This window comes from Pteronotus mesoamericanus, unplaced genomic scaffold (genome assembly GCF_021234165.1).
Source record: "Pteronotus mesoamericanus isolate MK-2021 breed Mesoamerican mustached bat unplaced genomic scaffold, CSHL_Meso_final scaffold_232, whole genome shotgun sequence".
Classification (NCBI taxonomy): Eukaryota; Metazoa; Chordata; class Mammalia; order Chiroptera; family Mormoopidae; genus Pteronotus; species Pteronotus mesoamericanus.
The window spans coordinates 21493566-21519020 of NW_026555311.1; the positions used below are offsets into that span (position 1 = coordinate 21493566).

At 32.8% G+C, this 25455-nt stretch overlaps 1 protein-coding gene across 1 annotated transcript in view; it reads right to left on the bottom strand.

Moving 5' to 3' along the window:
• CCSER1 (coiled-coil serine rich protein 1) overlaps positions 1–25455 on the bottom strand; it is an 898936-nt gene that overhangs the window by 202441 nt on the left and 671040 nt on the right. The window contains exon 9 of the mRNA XM_054591576.1: positions 11837–11914. Within this exon, the coding sequence (XP_054447551.1) occupies positions 11837–11914 (78 nt within the window). The remainder of the gene's footprint in view (positions 1–11836; positions 11915–25455) is intronic.

A 25455-nucleotide genomic window follows, 5' to 3' on the forward strand; every position in this document is an offset into this window, starting at 1 on the left:
TATCTCAAATCAAGAGGGCGCAACCTGACTCATGGATTTGAGCTCCCACCACTAGACTTCATCTCAAGTAGACTATTTCTACCCAAGATATCAATCACAACTTCATACTTTAACCTCAACATAAAACCCTTCCTTTTCTTCTTTCTTACCTTTACATTGGCCTAGAAAGATAATGCTGTTACCCTCCCCCAGGAACTGCTAATGGGGATGCCTTTCAGACTACAGGATTTGTCATCAAAAACTCTGATCTGTCCATGATGGTAAATACATCCTGGCCCTCCCTGTGACCAATTTTTCTTCCATTCCTAATGTCACCATAAACTACAACCAACTACCCTTAGAAGTTACTTAAAAGACTGACTTTTACAGTCAGAACCGCCTGTGCCTTTCTTTAACCTCTCTCGTCATAATTATATGAGCTCAGAAAGACAAGAATAACTTTAAAAACATTCCCACTGTCATGTTCTTATGATTAAATACAAACCACCCCTGCCCTAGAACTGCAACTTTTTCTACAACTACCTGCCTCTGCAAAGAGTTAAGTACACTTATTTTAGAATAGAAAATTATCTTCCCAAATGTGATGAAACCTAATGGATCCATGATTAATTGAAAAATTCCCAGTCAATGAATCCATTAATAACACTACTTTAATGGGAGCAGTGTGTGCTCCAGCAGGTTTGGCTTTTGTTTCTAGCATTTTTAAGGAAAAATCTTCTTCTTGGGTGTACCTATGGATGCCCAGAAGGCTAATGCTTAATCAAAGAGTGTCATTTGCATCATCTAACCATGCTCCTAACATTCCACAATCAAACAAACTTCTCAGTAGTCAACTCCCTTCAGTTTGCATTATTGAACCAAACAGGAATTACCAGGAGGCATTTATGATTCAGGATTCACTTCCTGTGGCAGATCCCCACTCCTCTGGTTAGGTGTAAGTGCAGGAACCTCTCCTTAATTCTTGAAGATATGGCAGAATCTTCTGCTAAAGCAATAGCTTCCCACCAAAAATCCTTAGAATCTTTGAGTAAAGTTGTTCTTGAGAGTAGGCTGGCCCTTGATTATCCTTTATCATAGCAAGCGGGCATCTATGCTGTAGCAAACACCACTTGCTGCACTTGGATTAACATTTCTGGGAAAGTTAAGACTCAGGTACATTAGAATCACAGAACAAGCCATCTGGCTTAAGTAAGTGACTCCTTCAATGGAGTCTTTCTTTGATCAATTTGAGCATCGTTGGTTTGGATCATGTGGACTGTGGCTTCAGAGTGCCCTCCAAATGTTGGGTATTATCCTGAGGAGGGTTCTTCTAACAGTCTTCCTGGTGCAGTCCATTCCCTCACAGGATTTAAATGCATGAGACCTCAGTATCCTAACCTACGAATTCCAGTCTGAGATACAACTTGACTCCATCATGAACAAAAGCCCATACTTACGGGAAACACCTCACTATTTAGGAAACTTAACATATACTAACCACAATCCTCCAACTCAGCTTTAGCTAGCTCACTTTATATTAGAAAACAGGGCCTATGACCTGTTAGCCTTACCAGGTAATCCCTGACATTCCAGCCAATCATGCACTGTTCACACTGCTGCTTTTAATTCTCTATAAAGCTCACTTTGGTCCAAAATCCCTAGGTAGTGTTATCACTGCTTATGAGGCACTGCACTCCACAACCCATGAATTATTGTTTTCCCTTGAATAAAGGGCATGAAACCCATTACTAAGTTGTACTATGTTTGTCATTTGACAAGTGTATTTTAAGCTACCTGACATTCATATGTTTAATAAAACTCTAATCCAGATCCACCTTTTATTGTTCTAGAAAATGTTAGTAAAATGAAGGGAAAAGTATAATAGGTTGAATATGTTCTGAGACACAAATGTCACTGAAATATATAATACTAACATTTCTCTTACCATAAAAGTTTATAACATTCTAAGACTTGCCAAAGAGTGAGGACAAAAGCCTCAATATTTCTCTGTCACTTTCACTAGTAGAACACAGAGAGGACTGAAAAGAAATATTAAAGCTCAGCTAATGATAATAAATGGCTCCCTGTGAACACTCTGTAGACACACCAATAATTTGAAAAATACATTTCTTTTTTATGAGGAACAACTCTGGGGATATTGTAAATTAAGAAAACCAGTTAAACTTAGATCATCTTGGGCTTTAAAATACAATGTATTCAGTATATTGTAAAATTAGAAAAAAAACTCCAATTTTGAATGTTTACTATTTTAAAAATTATATTTTAGAAGTGTCTTAACTTTGTTTCCTTAAAATTTTTCAAGTTATTTTATTTTTCATGAAAGTAGTACTTGAAATTAAATACAATGTACAAACATAATTTTGTATCATTATGTCAGTGTTAGGGAGTTTGCTTTTTTTAAATAATATATGTCTACACTAAAATTACAAACCTTATTATTATAAAGTTACATATGTTCATTGCAAAATGTGAGAAAAGAGATAAGCAGAAATAAGGATATAAAATGCCATATTTCTAACAGCCAGAGGTGATCCTATCACTTTTGTGTATTCATTTTCACATTTTCTTCATAACCAAAATGACACGATATATTATATCCTGCTTTTTTAAGTTACTATACTTACTGCCTCCCCCCCACCCAGTTAATGACTTCTTTCCTTCCATGAAATACATTTTCATGTTATCTAACAGCTGTCATTCAAATGTCCTCAAATATCCTTCAAATACATGTTACTGTTGAACTGCCCAACCCAAGGTTTAGTCCTGCACCATGTATCACATGCATTTAAAAGCTATTTAAATCTTGCTTCTAATTTTTTAAAAATGAAATAGCCTTTTCCTTTACTGGGAACATCTCTAAGCATGTCAAAAATAGAAAACCCAGTACCCTTAACACCTGCATAGCTGTCACCTAAACTCAGTAATTTAGAGTTGTCAGAGTTGCTTTTTCTCTTCTCTTTCCCAATACATACATACACTCACACACAATTATATATACACATTACATTTGTCATTATGTCTTGTTAGTCTCTTTAATAATGATAATCCCCCAATTTTTAATGGCACTTTCTATTTAAGGGCGCATGTCAGTTGTCTCAGAATATTGCTTACATGGGACATGTCTAACTGTTAACTTGTGGTACTGTTTTACATATCCATTTATATCCCGTGTTTACTGTATACTGAAAGTTAGGCATATAAGCTTGAATCATCTCAGGTTAGATGTTTCTGACTATTGCTCTATGCTCTTTCAGTCGGTAGAATTAAATACATTCTTTAGTAAATTATAAATTCATATTGATAGTTTCTATTTGAATATTACAGGGTTCCTTTTTCCTTTTTTAATTTTTATGGTTATATTTCTTTTCTCTCAACCTGAAATACTGTGGGTACTAGTAAAGTCTATTGAATTATTAGTTGAATTTTACAACATACATAAATAGCTTCAAAATTATTACAGTAGCAATATAATTGTACTGAGTCAAGTTTTAGCTGCTATCAAATGGCCCCCTATTGGTGAACATTTGTGTTGTTTTTCTTTTTTTTAAATTTAACCTTTCTTGTATTTTTTACATTACCATTTAGTACTCCTGTGTTGTTTTTCATTGTTAGTTATTACAATTAATGCCTGTTAAGGAAAACCTTATGGAGATGGTATTTTGTATATGTAAATATGAATGTTTAGGGTAGATTGATAGAGATAGAATTGCTGGATAGAGTAAAAACAACCATATACAATTTTGCTACATTTTTCAAAAGCCCTTTTTATAGGGTCTTTGCCATATGACAATGGAGTTCTTTAAGAAGAAAAAAATAATGTTAAAATAATGTTTAAATGTTTACATGACTGAATAATTTTCAGTAATTTAAGTTATAAAATAAAAATTTAGTTATTATTACAGTAAAATAATATTCATTATATGTGAAATGACAAAAAATAGACGTAAATACATATATGTTTATGTACATATATTTATAGATAATAATTCAGTATTTGTATGTTTAACATACTAAAAAAATCAAGATGGGGAAAAAAACTTTTAAAAGTAGAAAATAACACATACACTCAAAAGAATCAATTTTTGTATATTTTTATGATTTTTGTTAAGTTCCTTTTAGTTTCATATTAAGGCCTAAGAGTGATTACTGATGTTCCTTTCCTCAAAGAAGAAAGTTAATCTTTTCACAATCAATAGGATTTGTAGCAACTTTTCAATAAATTAAAAAAGACTTCGAAGTAACATTTGTGTAACAATGTTGTGTTTCATAACTTTCAAAAAGCTAAAAAAACCACTATATTTCCAATTCTACATATATCTTTCTTAGACTTAAAAAAATCAACAATTCATCAATTATCAGGTTATACTTTCACAATGCAAAAAAAAAAACATAAACCTGTTTAGAATACTTTTCTTTTTGAAAGTTACTTTATATTAGACTGTATCTTAAATTTTCCTTTAATTTGATGGACTAAATTTAAATCTATAAATTCATTTATAAGCACAAAACCCTTAAATAATGACAAATCTGAAGTCTTTAAGTATTCTGAATTGTAAATTGTACTCTCTTGGTATAGATTTTCTCAAAAGTAATTCAGCTTTATAACTATAGAGTATTAATTATCATCTTAACAAAGTGGTGTCACATAAAAGTATCATTTCCTGGTATTCTTACTTTATAGAGCACAAGGTTAATGCTACATGTGTCTCTGTTTTAGAAACTTTCTGCAATGCAATATTGTGAGAATTCTCATACCACCGCCTGCTTGGTATGAAGCCAAACAGTCATAAAACTTTTTTTTCCCTTTAGCTCTTTATAGTTATTCATTATGAAATAATGACTCATTAGACAATACTATAGACCCAAAATGGTGTCACTTATGCTAAAGCCTGTGATAAACAAACCTCGATTTCATACCTTACCTACTTGCTGTTTCCACCCCTCTTAGAAATATAATCTTTATCAACCATTTTGGAATTTCCTGGTTAACACTAAAAAGGTAATCTGCCCTCAGGGCTCCTGCCCACCTCCTGAGAAAGAAGAGGCAATCTGCATGATAAAATCCCTGGCTGTTACCTTTCTCCCAAAAGATGGTACCCTGGTCTAAAAATAATCACTTCTTTTGTTAAATGGTTCCCTCATCCCACCCTTTCTCTGATTAAAAAGAAAGGGGGGAAAAAACCCTTTCATTTGTACAACCCCTTGGACTGCCTATTTGTTAGATGAACATATGTAAGATTCATGCATTGCTTAATAAAGTCAGTTAGACCTTTAAATTTACTTGGTTGAATTTATTAACACACTAATAATCTAATATTTTGATGTCTTTCTCACCGTAAAATAATTAACAGGTTTTTTTTTACTAGCAGAAGATATAAGCCAGTGAAAGGGAACAGGATTTGCCACCCTAAAATAGTCTTCTTTGACATATAAACTATCTTGAGCTGTCTATTTTTATGAAACTTAGATATAGGATAAGCTCTTAAAGGTATCATTCATAAGAGACATTTATATTTGTATGGGAGGTCTCCATGTTTGAGGGTGTCTCCCTTTCAGTACCAGAAAGAGCAGGATGACTAATCTCTAGAAACTCTTATCAAAAGAGAAGGCACCCACAGAAATCTGAATAACAATCAGAACCTTGTGTTTTTCCTGGTAACCTCCCACATTGGTTTCCTGTCTCTCCCACTTTTTTTTTCTTTAGTTGGAGATGCTATTTAAGATGGTGGCTTGGGCCATTTGGAGAGTTACTCAGTTTTCCTGGGTATCTCCCATGTGTATACATGTTACTGAATTTCGGGGGAGGGGGTTCCCATTAATCAATCTCTTAGTGGGAGGGATCTCAGCCAAGAACCTATAAGGGTAGAGGGAAAGTTAGTTTTCTTTCCCTACATAATTTAAGTTATACAAAATATTTTATGTGTGTGTTTTATTTCATTTAATGAACATTTTTATAATTACAAGAGCTTTTATAGTAAACACCTAGCCTTGCTTTTCTTCCATAAAGATTTTAACCACAAATTTTCTTAACAAGAGAACTATCTGCTACCAAATTGTTTGTAGTCAAAGCTGAATTAAAGACCTGGAAGTTTTCCAGGAATCATCTGGCTCCTAGATAAAGGTTCAGGATTTAACAAAGAAGCATTCAACGCAATACTGTAAAGGCAACTGCATGTTGGCACTTAGGTTTTAAAATTACTCGTTGTCTATGCCAATCTGCATTTAATGCTTTGTTCTAAAAGGCACAAAGCAGTCATTTCAAAATGTGTTAGATATAATAACATAATATAAAATAAAAGGTGGGATAGCAAATATGCACTTCTCTAGCTTTTGTGAATAAAGTAAAATGATGCATACTGATTTGGTATAGATTTTTAGTATCATAAAAGTGACATTAGAATCTTTTAGTTCATTTATTTATTTTTCACCAGGTAATTATTGAGTGCTTTCTATATTTGTTTACTGGCACATTTCTGATAAATGGGATGCACTGATATATAATAAAGTCTAATTATACATTTAAAGTATATAAATTAAGCTCTAGAAGAAGAGTAACACACAGAAAGAGAAGGGAGTAGAGAGAGTACATGCAAAAAAAGAGGAAAGCAAATGTAATTTACATAGTGTAGTTGAAGAGACCCAGTTCGCTTCTCAATGCTTATTCTAAGTGTATATGCTCTGCGAGGCCTCAGCGGGCTGCTTGCTCAGGTGGTGTTTCCCTGGTGAAAAATTTCTTACTGCATTGGGTCTCATTCTAGGGCTAATGGTACTGAATGCATTTTTTTCCATACTGCACAGCCTCTAAATGAAACCAACTATTCTTACCTAGGGCTGTGGCAAGATAAAGCACTTTGTTCTTACTGACTGCAGGTCTTCAAGAGGTTTTCATAAAGCACATATCACAAAAGAATTTCTGACTAAATGTGATTTTCATCTCACCTTCCTCAAGTTTCACATTTCACATCTCAACCTCAGACTGCCTAGACAGATCACCTTGTTTCAAATTTCCGACCACAGCTTTGACTACTATCCTTACTTCCACAATTATTCCTTCCCTGTGCTATTTTTCTTTTTGACACGGTACTTAGCATCTACTAATGTAGTATATAATTTATTTATTTTTTTTTACATTTATTGTTTATTGTAAGTTTCCCCTCACAAAATGAAAGTTCCATGAAGGAATATTTGTTGTTTGATTAAAGGATGTATCCCAAGCACACAGAACAAGGCCTGTCTTCCAGGGGCACTTAGTAATATTTGTTGAATAAATTCAAGGGATGCCCTTAGAATTTCGCCACTGGAAGAACTGTGATTCCTCTATTAAATATTAATCAGTACCTGTGGCAAATGATCATGTTTCCTGTAATTGTTTTTAATCAATGTTCTTGTCTGAACCTACCCTTAAAGTAATGAGAAACTGTAGTTCAAAAGAAAACTTGAAATATGTCATTCAGTTTTTAAACCTGGTTTTTTAATTTGTAAAAAAACAAACAAATACCTCAGATAAATAAATATAAATAAAGCGTGTTGGGGAACACTTTCATCTACTAAATGCTGGGGCATTTTGATGCATAATCAGAGGTCCTGAGTTATAGAAGATTATAGCCACGATTGGATCCCAAAGAGAAAACTTTAACAAACTCTAGTTTATTAATGGATAGATGACAATCAAATTGATAGTTACTCAATTCTTAGAATAGGGCTAAATCCATTATGGCACAAATATTAGCATAACAAGATAACTTTGTCTAATAGATAATAAAACAATTACAATAAAAACCAATAATTCTTATTACTTACATGATAAATATTTTCATATTTGCTAGAACTCCCTGCACACTACTATCTGTGCCAGAAGGACCTCCAAAATTAAATACAAAGAAAAGTAGCACAGATAAAGAATGCAGAGAAAATTGCACTGAGCAGTTTTTCACAATGTGTATTTGCAATACAGCTAGTAATATTATTTTCCTAGCATATAAGTGGAAAGCTGAACTTATACAGTAAATCCCCAATTTTAGAAACTGTGTTAAAATATTCAAAAAACACACAGTGGTATGAGCATATATTCTCAAACTGATTTATGTTTCACTCATATATGACTGAGACAGAATACAAGTGATGTCACAATTCGATTTCAAAGGGGTGAATGAAAACCACTAATGGTATTGATGTTAAGAGTGATTACTAATAATTAAATATTGATGTTATATTCAATAACTCAAATAAAATGCTAAAACTAATAAACACTTCTTATTCATGAAATGTAAAACATTCACTAATGAAAAGAACCTTTTCAAAAATGTTAATACTTTTGCCTAAAATAGCAGCTTAGAGAACCTGTGACTGTTCTACATTTAGGCACTAACTGAAAAGAAAACGCACATGTAGTCAATTAGCCACATTTAAAAAGACAAATCTCCTGCAGAACATCACAAGGAAGTTTTAAAAAAAAAGTTATCCATGAAGATGTCAAATTAATAAAAATACCTGAATTTTCTCTGTCAGAATATAAAATCTTCACTGCAGCATTTTGGCTGTTCATTCTCAATTATTTAAACCAAAATGTTACTTGTAGTAGTTCAAACTATAAAATATAGAGAGATAACATATGTGCTATGTTGAAGCATCTATTTATATAGTTGATGTAATCAGAACAATCTTCCCTACCTCTTAATGCAATCTTATAAGCAGCAACTATACTACCGGACTACATCTATTCATCTTCTATCCTGTTTTAATAATACAAGTGACACCTAAGAAATTATTCTTTGATCTTTCAATAAACTAAGCCTGTGCAGACAGAGGAAGGTGAAAGAGGTTAAATTGGCATTGATTATTTAAGACACATTCATCATTTATTTAACAAATCTCCTTCATCACAAGACTATTGTGTTTATATATAGGCCTTTGCTGAGACACTCCAAATTTATTTTTAAATAAGTCTTGCCATGTGCACTACAAATCAGAGCACATTGTACATTAGCATTAGTTTCAGGTCTCCTAATAAACCTGTTACAGGATAAAGTAGTTGATTGTACACACCTTTGAACTAACTTGCTGTAGTGGATTTTTAAAAATTTCTTCTAATAATTTTCATTATATTAATGTCTTGTGGGGGGATTCTTTTTCCTAAGTAAAATGTGTAGCAACAGCTATCTTCCGAAGGAAATAATGTTAATGCATACTCGTATCTCTCAATTCTGACATTCAAATCACTGAAACATGACTTGTTATGATCCATAAATAAAAATTTGTGGCTAATATATGGCAGATTTAGGAAAGAAGAAGGTAGTAGAGAGGTCATCCATAATATGCAAGATTTCTACAAGATTTTTCACTATTTTTTCTGACAAACATTGTAAATTATAAAGAAATTTAATATTCTGTGTGGGTATGTATAATCACATTTGTGAAAAATTAAATGATGTCAAACTATATTCCTGAGAAAATGCAAGCAAAATATGACAAATTAAAAGATAAATGATTCTTATTACATAAAAATGTGAAAAGTGATTTATAAATAGGTACTAAAAAGTATAAAAAATATATCCTAGTCATGGAAAATTACACTACTGTTGAAACTTGTATTCCAAATAGTCACACAATTCATCACTTTTAAATGTTTTATTTATTTCTAATTTATTTAAATATTTTCCTACCCAGATTTTTCCATACAAAATGCTCTGAAGTTCATTCCTACAGTTACCTCTAGTTACTAATATAAAGCTCTATATGCACATAGTTAGTAACAAATTGCTGATTCTGATGATTATATCCTAGAATATATCACTAAGAAATGTGAACATGAATTGTTTAGAAAAGATTGTTATTCTATGTTAACTAGTAAAATAATAACAAACACTTGTACAAGGGGATCCCTTAAGGACCCACTACCAAGAAAATTATTATTCTTTAACATAATTTAATCCAGTAAAATACATTTAGTTCTCGTTGTCAGATATTTTAAAAAGCTATTAACAATGAGTATTTAACAATGAGGATTTAATAATAAGAATTAACTATGTTCATGGCTTTATTTTTAATTTTTATTTACATGGTTAGAGAAATAAATAGCACTAATATAAAAAGTTATATAGAAACAAGAAAACTACGAGGCATAGATGGGCAAACACATAAGAGGCTACTTGTAGCTTCAGCTTACTTAGCCCCACAGGTGCCATTCATTTCTTAGCAACTCTTTCTCATAAGCAGCCCTAACAGTGTGACAGATCTCTTACATTCTGTATTTATATTCAGTCATTTCAACATTTAGAATTCAGCTTCCCAAATATAATTTTCTTATATTAAGTAAAATGGAATATTTGCCCAAATTCAAAAGTGTTTTCCCCGTTTATTACTTTTATATTACTTTTTTTTAGTTTTTTTCTTTTTTCTCAATCCATTTTTTTTGGCTCAATACAGTACTTTTAATAAAGACTAGACTTTTTACCAGTTTCTCCCTTTTTTTTACACAATGTTACTTGTAATAAAAGACTTTTACCACTACCACAAAGCTCATATGGTTATTATTTATGAATACAAACTGGGTTTATATCCTCAAAACTGATATGCGAATAATATGTATTAATATTTTTTAAACAGGAAATAAACTCCTCCAAAAAATTAATATTGAAATATGGTAAACCCTCTTTGAACTTAATAAAAATCATTTCTTTCTTAAAATATGAAATATTAACGTCATTTAAATACATAACACTGGTATTCAATAAGCATTATAGTCACAAAATTTATATTTAAGAAGATTTAGGTGTCAAGAAAACATTAAAATAAATGTAACAAAAATTCAAAATAAAAGCATAGATTTTAATGTTTTTTAAACTAAAAAATACTGCATACAAATATTGAAAAATAATTTGCATTGGAATTCAAAGCTTTGGTTTATTTCCTAAAAGAGACTAATGGGTTTATATTAAATATATTAATATGCCTTGCAAGGAAACACAAAAGTAATATCCATATTTATGTTTAATATGAGGACATGCAAATAAACATACTTTTTTATTACACACATTCATAAAACAATTTAAAATTATCTATTTTATTTATATTTGTCAATAAAATGCTAAAAATTCTATAATAAATGTTTTTAAACAGGAGAGTCCTCACAAATATTACCTACAAGAGAAAGATGATGATTTCTCTATTTTTCATAGCAATGAAGTTTAGTCATAAACTTAGACAAAATGAAAATTTCATAGTAACTTTTAAGGAAAGACAGGTATTTGAATCAGTTATCCAAAATTATCTAGTGTTACTAGAAGCAATCTTGTATTCAAACATGTTTTACAATCTTATTTTGACAGTTCAGTATTTCACGCTAAGAAAAAAAATGCTAACTTTCAATTAAATTACATTCTGCAGCCTGCACTAAAGCCCAAGAGCTAAAATATTATTATAAATTTCTCTGCTAAGTTGTTTCCTCTTATGTGCCAGATTGTAAAAATGATGTGCTTGGCTTTGGTGACTGCAAACTTTATTAAACTGTTAATAAATAAATTAGTACTTTCTTTAAAATAAATTGTTCTAGTATTCTAATATGTATCATCCACATGTCTGCAAATTCACTAATTCAAAAGACTGTATTGAAGATGTTAGTTTAAAAAATAATAAGACATTGATATGCTAGTCAGTGCCTGTAATTATCTTTTTCAGTTCCAGAAGCTATTTGGGGATTATTTAAGAGCAAAAGATGAATGGCACATCACTAAATTCTCCTAAATCAATGCATGGACACAGTAGCAGCAGAGGCAAATAAGCTGTGGAAGACTGAATACCAATAAAGAAGATAAAATGGTTTTATATAGCTACTTACATCATAGCCTAGAACTTCAGTCTGTGTGGATTTATCTACTCTTGAAGCAAACGCCTTCTGTAAATGCTTTACTTTTTCCTGCAAAATGAAAACCAACAAACAAACAAACACATTGTCAGTGAGTCATTACTTCTATACTAATATTCCCTATTTATTAAGATTTGATTAGTGTACCATTCATGACACTCTTGGGTGCATACTTTGCTCTGCCGGTGCTTTGTGTATCAGCTTAAATATTCACAGCTCTAAGTCATAACTATCTCACCTTTGCAATCTTTTCTTTTGATACAAAAACCACTGAATCGGAACCGCAGTTGAATCCTAGAGAGACATGATTTGCTTAAATCCAAGACCAAATGTTTATACTATGCTTCTGACTAGTTGACTTTTTGTAAACGAAGTCCGTAGGATTTTACTGCTCTTGTTTCAGAGCGCTTACATTTAAAACCCAAGACATTTTCAATAAATAATACCACCCAGAGAATTTTATTTAGGATTTCTTTTTTCTTCTTAATTCTCTCCTGGAATCTGCACATTTAGGAATCCCTACTTCAAAGAGTTTGATACTAATCCAATCATTTTACAACTAGGTAAGGGAAATAATGCATGAAGGGAGTTAGAGATTTCATATTTCAAATGCATTACTTCCCCTATCTATTAATAAAATAATATGTATTAAAATTTTTTAAACAGGAAAAACCTCTTCCCAAAACCATTAATATTGAAATACTTATGGTAAATCTTCTTTGAACTTAATAAAAATCATTTCACAGTCCTAAAAGTTTCACTTAAAATAAAAGGGAATATTGAACTTAATTATTATGTAACGTTTCTGCTGTGTGCCTGCCACAGGTAGGAGCGCTGTATTCACGTGATCACATCGCGTCTTTGAATTTTTACTCCATTACCACCCATTTTCAATGAGAGCAATACAGTTCAGAAAATTTAACTTGAGAAAGTTTCCATAAAAGTTCATATGATTCCATTAGACTCTCTTTTTTCTTTAACTTGCTTGAAAGAAGAATATTTTTAGTTTTCTTTTGTATGCTTAATAAAATAGTTGTATAAAATTTTAACGAAAAAAAGTGATTTGATTCATTTTGTCCATCTTTTAATTCACCAAGAATCTTACTATAGGAACTACAATTACACAACACTCATTTTTCCCTTTCCCTCCCTCCTTCCTCTATCTTCCCTTCCCATCCCGCTGCATTTTCCTCAAAGCTGCCAGAGATTTGCATTATACGAGTTGTGTAACAAAGTAACTACATAATTTTGGTAAACATAATTTATTTTGAATTATTGAAATACAGAAAATACTTTATATACCATTAAGGTCTTATACCTACTAACTTCCCTATGAAAAATTTCTAGCGCTGCTATTCAGACAAAAATGAAATGGATATTAGATAATTCAGGAAGATGTAATGAGAGTGAAGTAAGGTGTTAATTATTTGAAAGGATAAGTGAAAACATGGCTGCATTTTCCAAACTAAATTAAAGTGAGACATAAGTTTTCTATTTAGACTGCAGGTGGGGAAAGAAGACAGAAAAGTATTCACAGTAATAGGTAAGGAAGCAATAACATTTGATATCATTCGGGTTGTTTAGAAAAGTTTATTTACTTTTGAAGTGAGTTGGAGTCATAAGTGTCAGAAAAGTAAGTTTTGTTATAAATTTGTAGGTATATATGCGTAAATGTCTGCGTATGAATTAGGGATCATGACCTAATGAGAGTGGGGAAGAATGGAGAGCAAATGTTTCCATTATGCTTCAGCTCACATTTCTATTTTCAAGGGCTTCCACTGTGAGTAGAGGAGTTGGAGAGGACTGATAAATTCCCTCTCATGGGCCTAAGACTCAGGAAATTCAAATAAATTAAATGAAATATTCAAACAGCTTCATTAACCAATAGTCTAATCAAAGTAAAAAAAAAAAACCCTAAGTCAAGGATCATTATCTTCAAAAATTAAAAAATATATATATAAATATTTCTAACAAAATTTATTACCAATCCCTTTTACATGCATTTCCACAACAGCAACATGTCATATTTAATTACTTGATACATATGCACTTATATGCCAATTTAAAATGTGGAGAGTAAATTGTGGTTCCAATAAACTTATGTATACATAAATAAGAATTAAATATTTTATTTAGTGTAACAGTTGGAAGAAAATATATAATAAATTTCTTAATAGTTCAAAATAAGTTTAACAGTTCATAATAAACTTCCACAACCTACAATTAGAAGATTAAATAAAAACTATAGCTGTTGGGAGATAATTATCTATGGAGCTCTTGCCTTTCTGTTAAATGTATACCTATGGACTGGTAAATTTAACATATAATAGAGTGTTATAGATAATCAAATGGAAAATATATCATGAAAAATAGTCATTACTGGATGGTAGGACTGCAATTTTCATTTCTTATGTAAGAAATGAATGTGTTTTTAAATGTTACTTTACAAATAAGGCTATAAAATATTTTAACACATTATAACAGAACTTATTTAAATACCCCATTTCACCTATATGTAAGAATGACAAAGGAAGCAACATGGAGAACAGAAACAATTGAAGTAGATAGATCTTTATTTTTCTGGACTGCTAATTAATTTATAAAGTGACTTAATGTGGCTGTCTGCCAGTGTTTTATGAAAGAAAATGTTGTAACTCCTTCTAACCTCGCCTAGAGGGTCAAGGTAGAACTAAAACAACTCAACTTCTGGTAAATACATTTTATAAGTAAATTTATAGCCTGTATAAAATATCTCATTATCTTTAAGTTTTCCTTTCCACACAGTGAGAATATCAATACTTAACAAAGTACTCCTTTTTTAGTCTCATTGAACATTAATAAAATATATGTATGCTTAGAGTAGTTGTGAAATCATTTTCATTGCAATGATATGATTAATTAAGCAGAGAAATATAAAAATATATTCTGCTTAAACTGTTAGATTCATTTATTTTTATTTTAGAGTATATTTGTATTTATTTACATTATTAGATAAGCTCTTCAGTAACAAAAACAATTCTAGACAATATTTAAAATTCTAGCAGTGTATTAAACAACATGATTTATTTTTACTTTAGATATCAACATCTATTATCGTCTACTAGAGCTGTTTAAAAATTAATGCATGTTTATCTAAGTGCAGAAAACCAAGCTAAAAGGAAAATAATCAGTAATCCCAAGATATAACTGCAGTTTATTTTAAATTACTATTTTAATTGCCTACCCTGAAGTTGGTGAAATTCACCTACAAGATGAAAAGGAGATGAACTTTAAAAATTAGAACTTAAGGACTAACTTGTAATAGATAGCTACAGAAGCTATAATAAAAGAAAATGTACTCTTATGAATTAAATTAACAGGAAGCTGATAAAGGGAACATAAGTAATACTGATTACAATGCTACAATATGAGTATGTACAAGTATGTTGAGGCTGAAAGGAAAAAAACAAAAGCATCTGCATTGTTATCCAAAATATGCAAAAGACGATTGCACAAAACGTAGGTTTAAATTAGAAAAAAAGACTATCTTAAAAATATAAAAAGAACACAAAGATGAGTTAAAACAGTATAATTGTAAATTCAGATCCTAAGTCATGAATCTCATGGTTAAGTTTATGGAAAGAAAGATAGTATTGAAAGACTAACACTGTGAAAGAGGAGGAAAGTTAACTTTTAAAATTAAAAAGTAATATAATTCAACCCAAGAAAATTCACAAAGTGTTCTGAGTCCAATTTAAATGAAAAAATTTGGTGGCTCAGAAAGAATTTGAACACATAAGGGACCTCAATGTCAATCGTAAACTTAAAAACAAAAGAAAAAACTAAAGGGGAAATAACTGGGATTGCTTGATGACATCGAATCAAGGGTGCGCCCAGGAGCGAAAAGACAACGGCACAGGGCTCACAGCACTTGCACCCGCCTAACTGAGGGCAGAGCCCTGCAGAAGCCAGTGGAGTTATAAACAAGTGCAACAGCAACCAAGCCAATCCAAACTCCTCACATACGCTCTAAAGTTTCTGGGATATTAAAATGTATTAATGTTATTTTCTTATTTTTTGTTATGGAAAATTGTTAACATAAAACCAAAAAAAAAAAATAGGGAGAAAAATATAAAGAATCCCTATGCATTATTCACTCAATTTCAACAATTTTATTGGGGTTTAAATAAGAGGTGTTAGTATTAGCTACATGCTTAAATAGCTCCACTGGTCAGTACTGCGCTTCATTTTAGATAGCACATGTTTGTAGTAGAGGACCTGGCTCTGGAGAATATGTCAGTAAATCAATAAAACAAGCATCTGGACAACTTATCTTCATCTAAAGTTATGATATCTGAATTAGGAAAGTGCCTGATATCCTCTACAACCCACTGGAGATGATATTTTTCAAGAAAAAAAAAGAGGCCATATAATTATACACTACAGGTTAAATTTATTGCACTCATTATTCATAAGATTATATAAACTGAAAATATACCTATTTTTAAGAAGAGCTTTTGTCACTTCATTTAAGAAAGAAATAAATTAAAATGTAAATTAGGAATTTTTATATGTTTTCAAATTGAAGTCATTGTAGATAATTGTACCTAGATAACTGAATGCAATATTGTAGCTGTAAAACATGTGCTTTTTTTCTCCAACAATAATTGAATGATGCTTTCCATTTTAATTCTAACATTACTGTTCTGGATCTTGAATATTTTTTCCAAAGAGCACTTTGTACTATGTATAAATACCACTAATCATACATATTTGATTTCTTTAGTGGTTATGACAGACTAATTCATTTCCTCTAATTTAATTCTCTTTTCAGTAAGGTGAAGCTAATTAAGAAAGTCCCCATAAAGAGGGACATGAAGATATTCCTGAGATAGGTCCTTTAGAAGCCAGGGATATGAATTTCCTGAGTTAAGAAGAGTCAGCATTTAGTGACTGATCACAAAAAGCATGAGAGAAGTTGTGACTGAGAAATATCACCCATTACTTCATAAGTTAGATAATGTCTAATCACTATGTTGTACACCTGAAACTAATAGAATATTATAGGTCAACACATATTGAAAAATAAATTAAAATTTTAAAAAAGAGAAATATCTCCCATACTTTGGGTCTTGGCCCTTCCACAATTCAAGTCATCTTTTAATTACATTTCAAATTTATTTCACAACCACTTCTTCCTTTTATATCTACTGCCACTACCCTGGATCTACTACCAATGGGCGAACAGGGGAACAGAGCAGAAATGCATGCTGGCTGTGCACAAGCCACCACCAGCTTTCATTCCAATAGCCTCTGTACTGGGTGGAATCCCTCTGAGATTCTTATCTACTTGGAACATGTTAGTGTGACCTTATTAAGAAATAGGATTTGCAACTGGAATCAAGTTAAGATGTGATTATGCTGGATTAGAATAAATCATAAATCCAATATAAATGTTGCCCTTATAAGAAGAGGAATATTTGGACACAGCAACACAGATTACATAAGAGAAGGCCATCTGAAGACAGAGGCAGAAATTAGACTGACGTATTTAAACAGTCAAATAATGACAAGGATTGCCAGCAACCACCGGTTGCTGGAAGAGGCCATGAGGGATCCTCCCCTAGAGCCTTCAGAGAAAACAGAATCATGAGAGCACCTTGATTTCAGACTTCTAGGCTCCAGAACCATGAGGAAATATATCTTTGTTGTTTTAAGTCAGCAAATTTGTGTTACTTTTTAACAGCAGCCCAAGGAAATTACACAGCTTCCTAACTGGTTTTCTTGTCTTCCCCTATACTTTATATACTCTATCTTCTCTATAATTAACAGGAAAGCAACCTGAAAAATGTGATTTGGATCACATCATTCTCTTGCTAATAATATCCCATTCCAATGCAGCAGCCAACAGCTGCATATGGCAGATGAGCACCTGACTTGTAGCTAGTCCAGGTTGAGATGTGTTGTTAAGTGTAAAAAGACACTGGGTTTTGAAGATATATGTAAAGAAAAAACCTCATTAATAAAATCTTTCATGAATAATTTTATACTTATTGCATCTTAAATGATACCATTTTGCATATGTTAAGTTAAATAAAATGCATTTGAAATAATTACACAAATCACTACCATTTGCTGCTTGTTTTATATTTCTACTGAACAGTTCTGGTCTATATATAATAAAAAGTAAACCTTGATTTACCATGATGTACAGTCCCTGTCTCTCCTTGGCCCTTATTTATTATGATAATTCCATTTCATACCAGTCTTTCCCTTACAAAAGTGACTATTAGTTACCTTCTTTCAGTTGCTTGAGTGGACCCCAATTTTTTGCACTTAAGCTTTTTAACATGCCATTTCCTGCATCTGAAATGTTCTTCATATTAAGTGTTACTGCCTTAATATCCTTTCTAAAGTAGAGTCCTATCTACAGGTGATTATCTCTCTTAACTTCTTTACAAATGAGATGTCTCTCATTTCCACTAACAATTATTTCTTTTATACAGCTGTTCACCTATATTTGCTTTGTCCTCTGCACTAGCATACAAGTTCCTTACAGCAAGGATCATGTCTATTCAGAGCCATATTGACTTCACACAGCCTATTGTAGATTTTGGTATGTTCTAAGTACTTGATACTTTTGTGAAATGAGGAAGTAGGTGTATGAGAGATGATGCATGAGGTTTGAGAGGATTCACTGGAGACTGGCTGGTGAACTTGACATACTGCAAAAGCATTTGCTACAGGGAATTGAATACTGCTGACAAGACAAGTCCAATAAAATTTCTGGCATTTTTATGGTATTTAAGTAGGAGCCTATTTGGAACAATATATTAACTATGGGGTTATTCTAGTCATTCTAGAAATGCAGAAATGTCTTAAGAGAAAGCAGAAGATAAATGTCTTAAGAGAAAGCGGAAAAGAAGTGTACAAATGTTTAAGAGAAAGCAGAAGACAATGCAGAAAGACAAATTGAGGGCACGAAAAATAGGTACATCAAGTCCCAAACAATCCCTTAGAAACATCATCCTGGTCTATAAAACACACACTACTAGTCAGGGGATCTTTCATTCTCCTGGCCCATATTTTCATGAGGGGAGTTCTGCTAGAGGTACACTTCAGGTTTCTTTCCCTACTGCTCACTTGCTCTTCTTCATCTACAAACTGGAAGGTGACCTTGGGATAAACAAACTCACTCTGTTCCTTACTGGCATGGCCTGTCCATGGCCTGAAATCTCAGCTTGTCCAGACATAAACTTATAGACCTGCCATGTGGGAGAGACTGAAGTTTTCCCTTGTGTCAGCAACTCCAGTGGGTCACTTCAGTTCAAAGAAGACTGTATTGGAAGCTTACATGGCTGCATTCCAATCCAGATTGGATTGTATCATATTATAATTCAATCTCCCTGAATCTTCTATTTCATAATTAGTTCTGAATTTAGGAGAGCGAAGAAGGATGTGGTTTATTGCCCTTTTTAAACCTCAAAAATATGCATAAACACACACATACTCTGAATCAACTCTGAAAAAAAATGAGTTTACACATGGTTATTGGGAATTTCTGAGAGTTATCTAGTGATGACCAATACAAAAAACATAGAAACTTAATTCAATCTTGAAATTTTTTCTTACAAAAAAACCTGTATTACTGAAAACAGAAATCTGCCTACAATACTGAGGTTGACACCTTGCAAGTGTGGTAAAGATTCCTCTAGCTTTTTTTGTTTGATATTTTTATCAGGAAGCTCGGGATATTATACACTGCTCACTTTATCATTGTGAATAAAAATGAGATTCCCTTTTTGAAGAAAATATTCACTTTAGGGGACTGTGAGCATTTTCTTTTATTGTATTGATTTAGTTTTAATGTATATAAAAATTCTTACAATAAAATGCATGACACAAAATTCTTCAAGGCAGTTAGTCATTCATTAACAGCAATATGCTGATGACAGCACTGCGGAAACACAAGTATAAGGGAGACAAGGGAAGAACACTACGGACATGCAAAGTCAGCACAGCATTACAGGTTAACAATCAGCCAGAAAAAAACGATGCCATGAATCAAACTTCACTGAACAAATTGTCCACACAGATCAAACTTCACTGTCAAACTCAAGAAATTCTGAATGCCATAAAATGCATTGTCCTTCAAACTTCCTTCAGGGAACTCATAAGCAAACATAAAAAAATAAAATAAAACCCCAAATATATCTAAAGAGCAGAATCTAATAAAATAGGGAATGTGGAGGGATTATAGGGGACTAGAAGAATTACTTAGTTGCTTTGGAGGCCTGTTTATTGATCTTTTAAACAATTGTTAGGAATGGCATTTAAAGCTGGACTTAATTGATTCCAACAAATATTTTATGTGTATCTATAATTTATTAATTCACCTGTCAATAATTATAGATGAATTTACATTTAAATATGTAAATTAAACTCCAATTTCACTTTTTTCTCTGTTTAATTAGAAATACAATGTTTTTATTTTGTTTAATGTGTTGTATTTTATATATCTTATATTTACAAATAAAGCTATTTCTATAAAATGTTTGGCTAACTGTTCATTGTGAGCCACCGTAGCGCCCAGCTCCTGGGGAAGACACAGCTCAGCTGCACAGCTGGGGGAATGGTGCAGGCTCTCTCAAGAGAGAGTGGTCTGCCTAGAATGCTAAACCCCTCGCCCTCGTTACACCGGGAATGGTGACAAGATGTTTCCTGACTGTTTCCCTGCTTATAGTTCATAGAGGAGATAGGCTTCCAATAAAGAAACCAACAAGTATAAAATTGTAAATTTTGGTAAGTGATATAAAGGGAAGCAATGAGTACCTGGGAAAGAACAACAGGAAGGATACCCATTATATGCGATGCAGGACAAGGACACGGACACGCAGTAGACAGCGGACTGTTTGAAAGGAGAGAAACTGAAGAAAATTCAGGGGATGGGGGCGGGGCTAAGTGTTTTTTGTTTTTGTTTTTGTTTTTTAGAAAGTGAAAAAAGTACAGTGTGACTACAATTTAGTGAGTGAGAGGAATACTAACATACCATGATTGTAGGCTCTACTAAGCATTGATTTTTATGTTAAGTTCAGTGAGAAACCATGAAAATGTTTTAAGTATGTTTCAATATTTCGTCAACATCATTCTGGCTGCTATATGGAGAAGAAAATTGAGGCAAAAAATATATAAGAGTTAGGGAATCTATATAATGCAGTAGTCTAGAAGTGTTTTTAGGCAAATGGAATAGAATCTTATATACTTCCTAGATTCAAAATAAGAGCTAAATTTTAAGAGCTAGTAATTTATTGTATAGGTAGGTTAAGGAAAAGGAAAAAGTCGAGAGTAACTCCCACATCTCTGGTCTGAGCAATCTGGAAGGCTAGGTGGTGGTAGCATTTCTAATATGGGGAACACTGCAGGAGAAGCAAGTTTAATTGGAAATAGGAGTGAATGGGAGATCAAGAAGCTGTATGAATTGAGTACAAAGATAAATAGAACACTGAACATATTAAAAGGTGAAATTATTTTGAGACATTCAAGCAACTATGAGGTGATATGAGTTGGAAGAGACAGTTAGTTTGCTAAAAGCTATAAATAGTGCTAGTATGAGGGCCAAGAACATAACAAATCTTTAAATCAATGCATTGCTCTTTTAAATAATAGAAAACACCCATGTTTTCTAACCAGCACTCCTCCTTGCTCTCTTCACACACCCATACTTTCCTGGGAACTTAACTTCCTTTGACTTCAGTCACATGGCTATGGCTAGAGCTACCAGGTAGTGAAATATGATCACTCCATCACAGTTCATAGATTGCAGAGAGTGAACCCTATTCCCAAGGTGTTTTTTGTTTTTGTTTTTTAGAGACCTTTTCTGGCAACTTTGGTACAAGAAGAAAAATAAGTTAATCTTTCTTGTGGGGCTTGGATCAAAAGTGGTTGAGTCTGAGAGCTACAGTGGGTCAAGTTGATGGTAGTACAGAACAATGAAAGTTGGTCACAAGCAGAAAGAAAAAGAGGTTGTAGGGGGAAGAGAACAAAAAAAATGAAAGAACAGCAGAGATGAGTATAGGGAATAAAAACTACTGTCATCTTAATTGTTAATAACAGTTGTTCCTGGGTCCCAACCCCAGTCTTGTGTTTGGTTTCATGAGTCAATCACTCAGGTAGTCTTTTCATAAATTCCTATATTTGTTTATGGTAGACCAAACTATTTTTCTGACATTTATTATCAGCAAAGGACTAATCAAGAGAAAGAGAAGGCCAAAACCAAAGGTCAAGGAAAGAGAACTAATTCCAAAAATAATATTTTTGAAAAACAATAAATAGTGGTAGGATCCTAAGTAGAGTCTTCAAGTCTAATTTTGTTTGTAATTGATTTTTAAATACGTATTTAAAATTTGCATTTAAGTAAACTAGGAACTAAGACATCAAAAATAATTGTATTAAAAAAGATATACAACTATGTTCTGTGTACATTCATATGTATTACTTACATGTCGGCTACTATGGTAATCTTATGTGTTTTTTATCATAATGTTTACATATTTTTGTACTCAGCTCTTTTTTCTCTTATATAATAAACTCTGCAATATCAAATAATATTAATACCAACTATTTTAAAACTAGGTAATATTTTACAGATGTAATATTTTAAAATGTCCTTGCACAAAGCATACAAGAGCATATAACTGAAGTGAGATATTCTTCTCTCCTCACCCGGGCCCCCCTTCAGATTTAAACACTCTTAACTATTTAAGTTTTTATTCATTTTTGAAGTTACAACAGTAACTTAAAGTGTAGTTTCTGCCATAACTTGATTTGTCACTATTAGACTCCATTGATATCTAAATAAAATTGTGAGGAATTAAAATACTTTCTTTATCCTCTACTTTCTCCTTAACCTTGCAAATTTCATTGGTTACATAATTATTAATAATATTGTTAATTATAATTAATAATCACTAATATTTTAAGAGATACATTTAAACCTATTTCCTGATATGTCAAATTTAGATAGCATCTAAGTAGTCCTTTGTTATGAAAGATTACAGCATCAGCATGCTTTATGATTGACATTTACACTGTTGGATACAATTAGATTGTTTTACAGTTATCGTATGACTTTCATTATCTAAAATTTCATTATAAATATTGGAAAATATGTTTATGATTTTTATATGTTAGTATTATTTAGGTTTAAAACTAGTTGTGCAATTAGTCCCATGAAAAAGGAAACATAATTGCAACTGGTTAAAATTTTTCTGAGTAAAAAGAAAAATCTTGAGGACGTCCAGTCAAGATGGAGGTATAGGTAGACATGCTGCTTCTTCTTGTGCAACCACAGAGAGAATTACAGCTGCATCTCAAAACAAACAACAACCAAAACAGTCAGAAAATTGAGCTGCATAGAAGCCAGACAACCAAGGATTTAGAGAAGCCACATTCATCCAGATGGGTAGAAGAGGTAGAGTCACAAAGACAGGTGGAGAGGCTTGGAGACACAGCGTGACATGGAGAGGCAAGAGATGATGCAGCGGAACGGGCAGTCCCATGCTCACTTTGGTAGATAAAAATTGGATTGGGAAGGACACCTTGGGAGTGAGTGATCCCAGCTCCAGACCAGACCACACAGCCCAGGGTTCCAGCACTGAGAACATAAATCCCCATAATTTCTGGCTGTAAAAACCAGTGGGGGTTGGGGCGGTGGAAGAAACTGCCAGATTTTCAGGAGAGTCCATTGAAAGGGCCCGCTGGGACTTAGGACATATGCAAACCCACCCACTCTGGGATTCACCACAAGGGCAATAGCTGGAAGGGCACCAGCAACATACAGAAAGGGGATGAAGTGACTGGTAAGGAGGCAATGCCAGGCAAACCTCCAGAAGCCAGAAAGCAGCATTGTCTCCTTTCGGAGCCTTCTCGCCACACAGAGACAAAAGCAGGGAAGTGGGCTGCCCCACCCTGGCAATTACCTAGCACTCCACCCCACACAATTTACAGGTGCCTTTACTAGGACCGAGAGTCAAAGCAACTCTTCCTAACACACAGAAACAAGCCAGGGAGGCCGCCGAATTGAGGAGACAAAGAAATATGGCCCAAATGAGAGAACAGAACAAAACCCCAGAAAAAGAAATAAATGAAACGGAGATAACCAACAAATCAATGCAGAGTTCAAAACACTGGTTATCAAGATGCTCAAAGAACTAATTGAACACGGCAAAAATATAAGGGAAGAAATGAAGGTTACACTAAGTGAAATAAAGAAAAAAACCTACAGGGAACCAACAGTGGAGAAGATGAAGCCAAGAATAAAATCAATGATTTGGAACACAAGGAAGGAAAAAACACTCAATCAGAACAGCAGGAAGAAAAAAGAATTTTAAAAAATGGGGATAGGCTTAGGAATTACTGGGACAACTTTAAACATACCAACATCTGAATCATAGGGGTGCCAGAAGGAGAAGAAGAAGAGCAAGAAATTGAAAACTTATTTGAAAAAAATAATGAAAAAAACTTGCCTAATTTGGCAAAGAAAATAGGCATAAAGTCCAGGAAATAGAGTCCCAAACAAGTTGGGCCCAAAGAGGACCACACCAAGACACATCATAATTAAAATTCCAAGGTTAAAGATAAAGAGAGAATCTTAAAAGCTGCAAGAGAAAAGCAGAGTGTTACGTACAAAGGAGTTCCCATAAGGCTATCCGTGCTTTTCTCAAAAGAAACTTTGCAGACAGGACGGGGCTGGAAAGAAGTATTCAAAGTAATGCAATGCAAGAACCTACAACACAAATTACTCTACCCAGCAAAGCTATCATTTAGAATGGAAGGGCAGATAAAGTGTTTCCCAGATAAGGTGAAGTTAAAGGAGTTCATCATCATCAAGACATTATTACATGAAATGTTAAAGGGACTTATTTAAGAAAAAGATCAAAACTATGAACATTAAAAGTGCAATAAATTCACAACTATCAACAATTAAATTAAAAAGAAAAACAAACTAAGCGAACAATCAGAACAGGAAGAGAATCATAGATAAGGAGATCATTTGAAGGGTTATCAGCTGGGAGGGGGAAGGGGGAGTATGGAGGAATTGGTGCAGGGATTAAGAAGCATAATTGGTAGGTACAAAATATACAGGGGGAGGTTAAGAATAGTATAGGAAATGGAGAAGCCAAAAATTTATATGCACAACCCATGGACACGAGCTAAGGGGACAACTGGTGGAGGGAATGGGGGCACTGGGCAGAGCGGGGCAAAGGGGGGGAAATAGGGACAACTGTAACAGCATAATCAATGAAATACTTTTCTTTAATTAATAAAAGTCTTTTAAGATTCTGGGTCTAATGGGAATTTTTAATTTCCTCCCTATTCCTTACATATGAATTAGTAATACACACATCCTGTTGTATTTTGCTGATACTACATTGCTTGGTAAATCTTCAGGATATTTAGATAATTTTCAAACCATATAAGACATTTTTATACATATACTATTTTTTTATTTTTAATTATTCTTTAGGGATAAGTTGTGGGAGTAGAATTAATCAAACAGTATGGATATATGTCTTTATGACTTGTGCTACATATTGCTAAATTATATTCTGAAA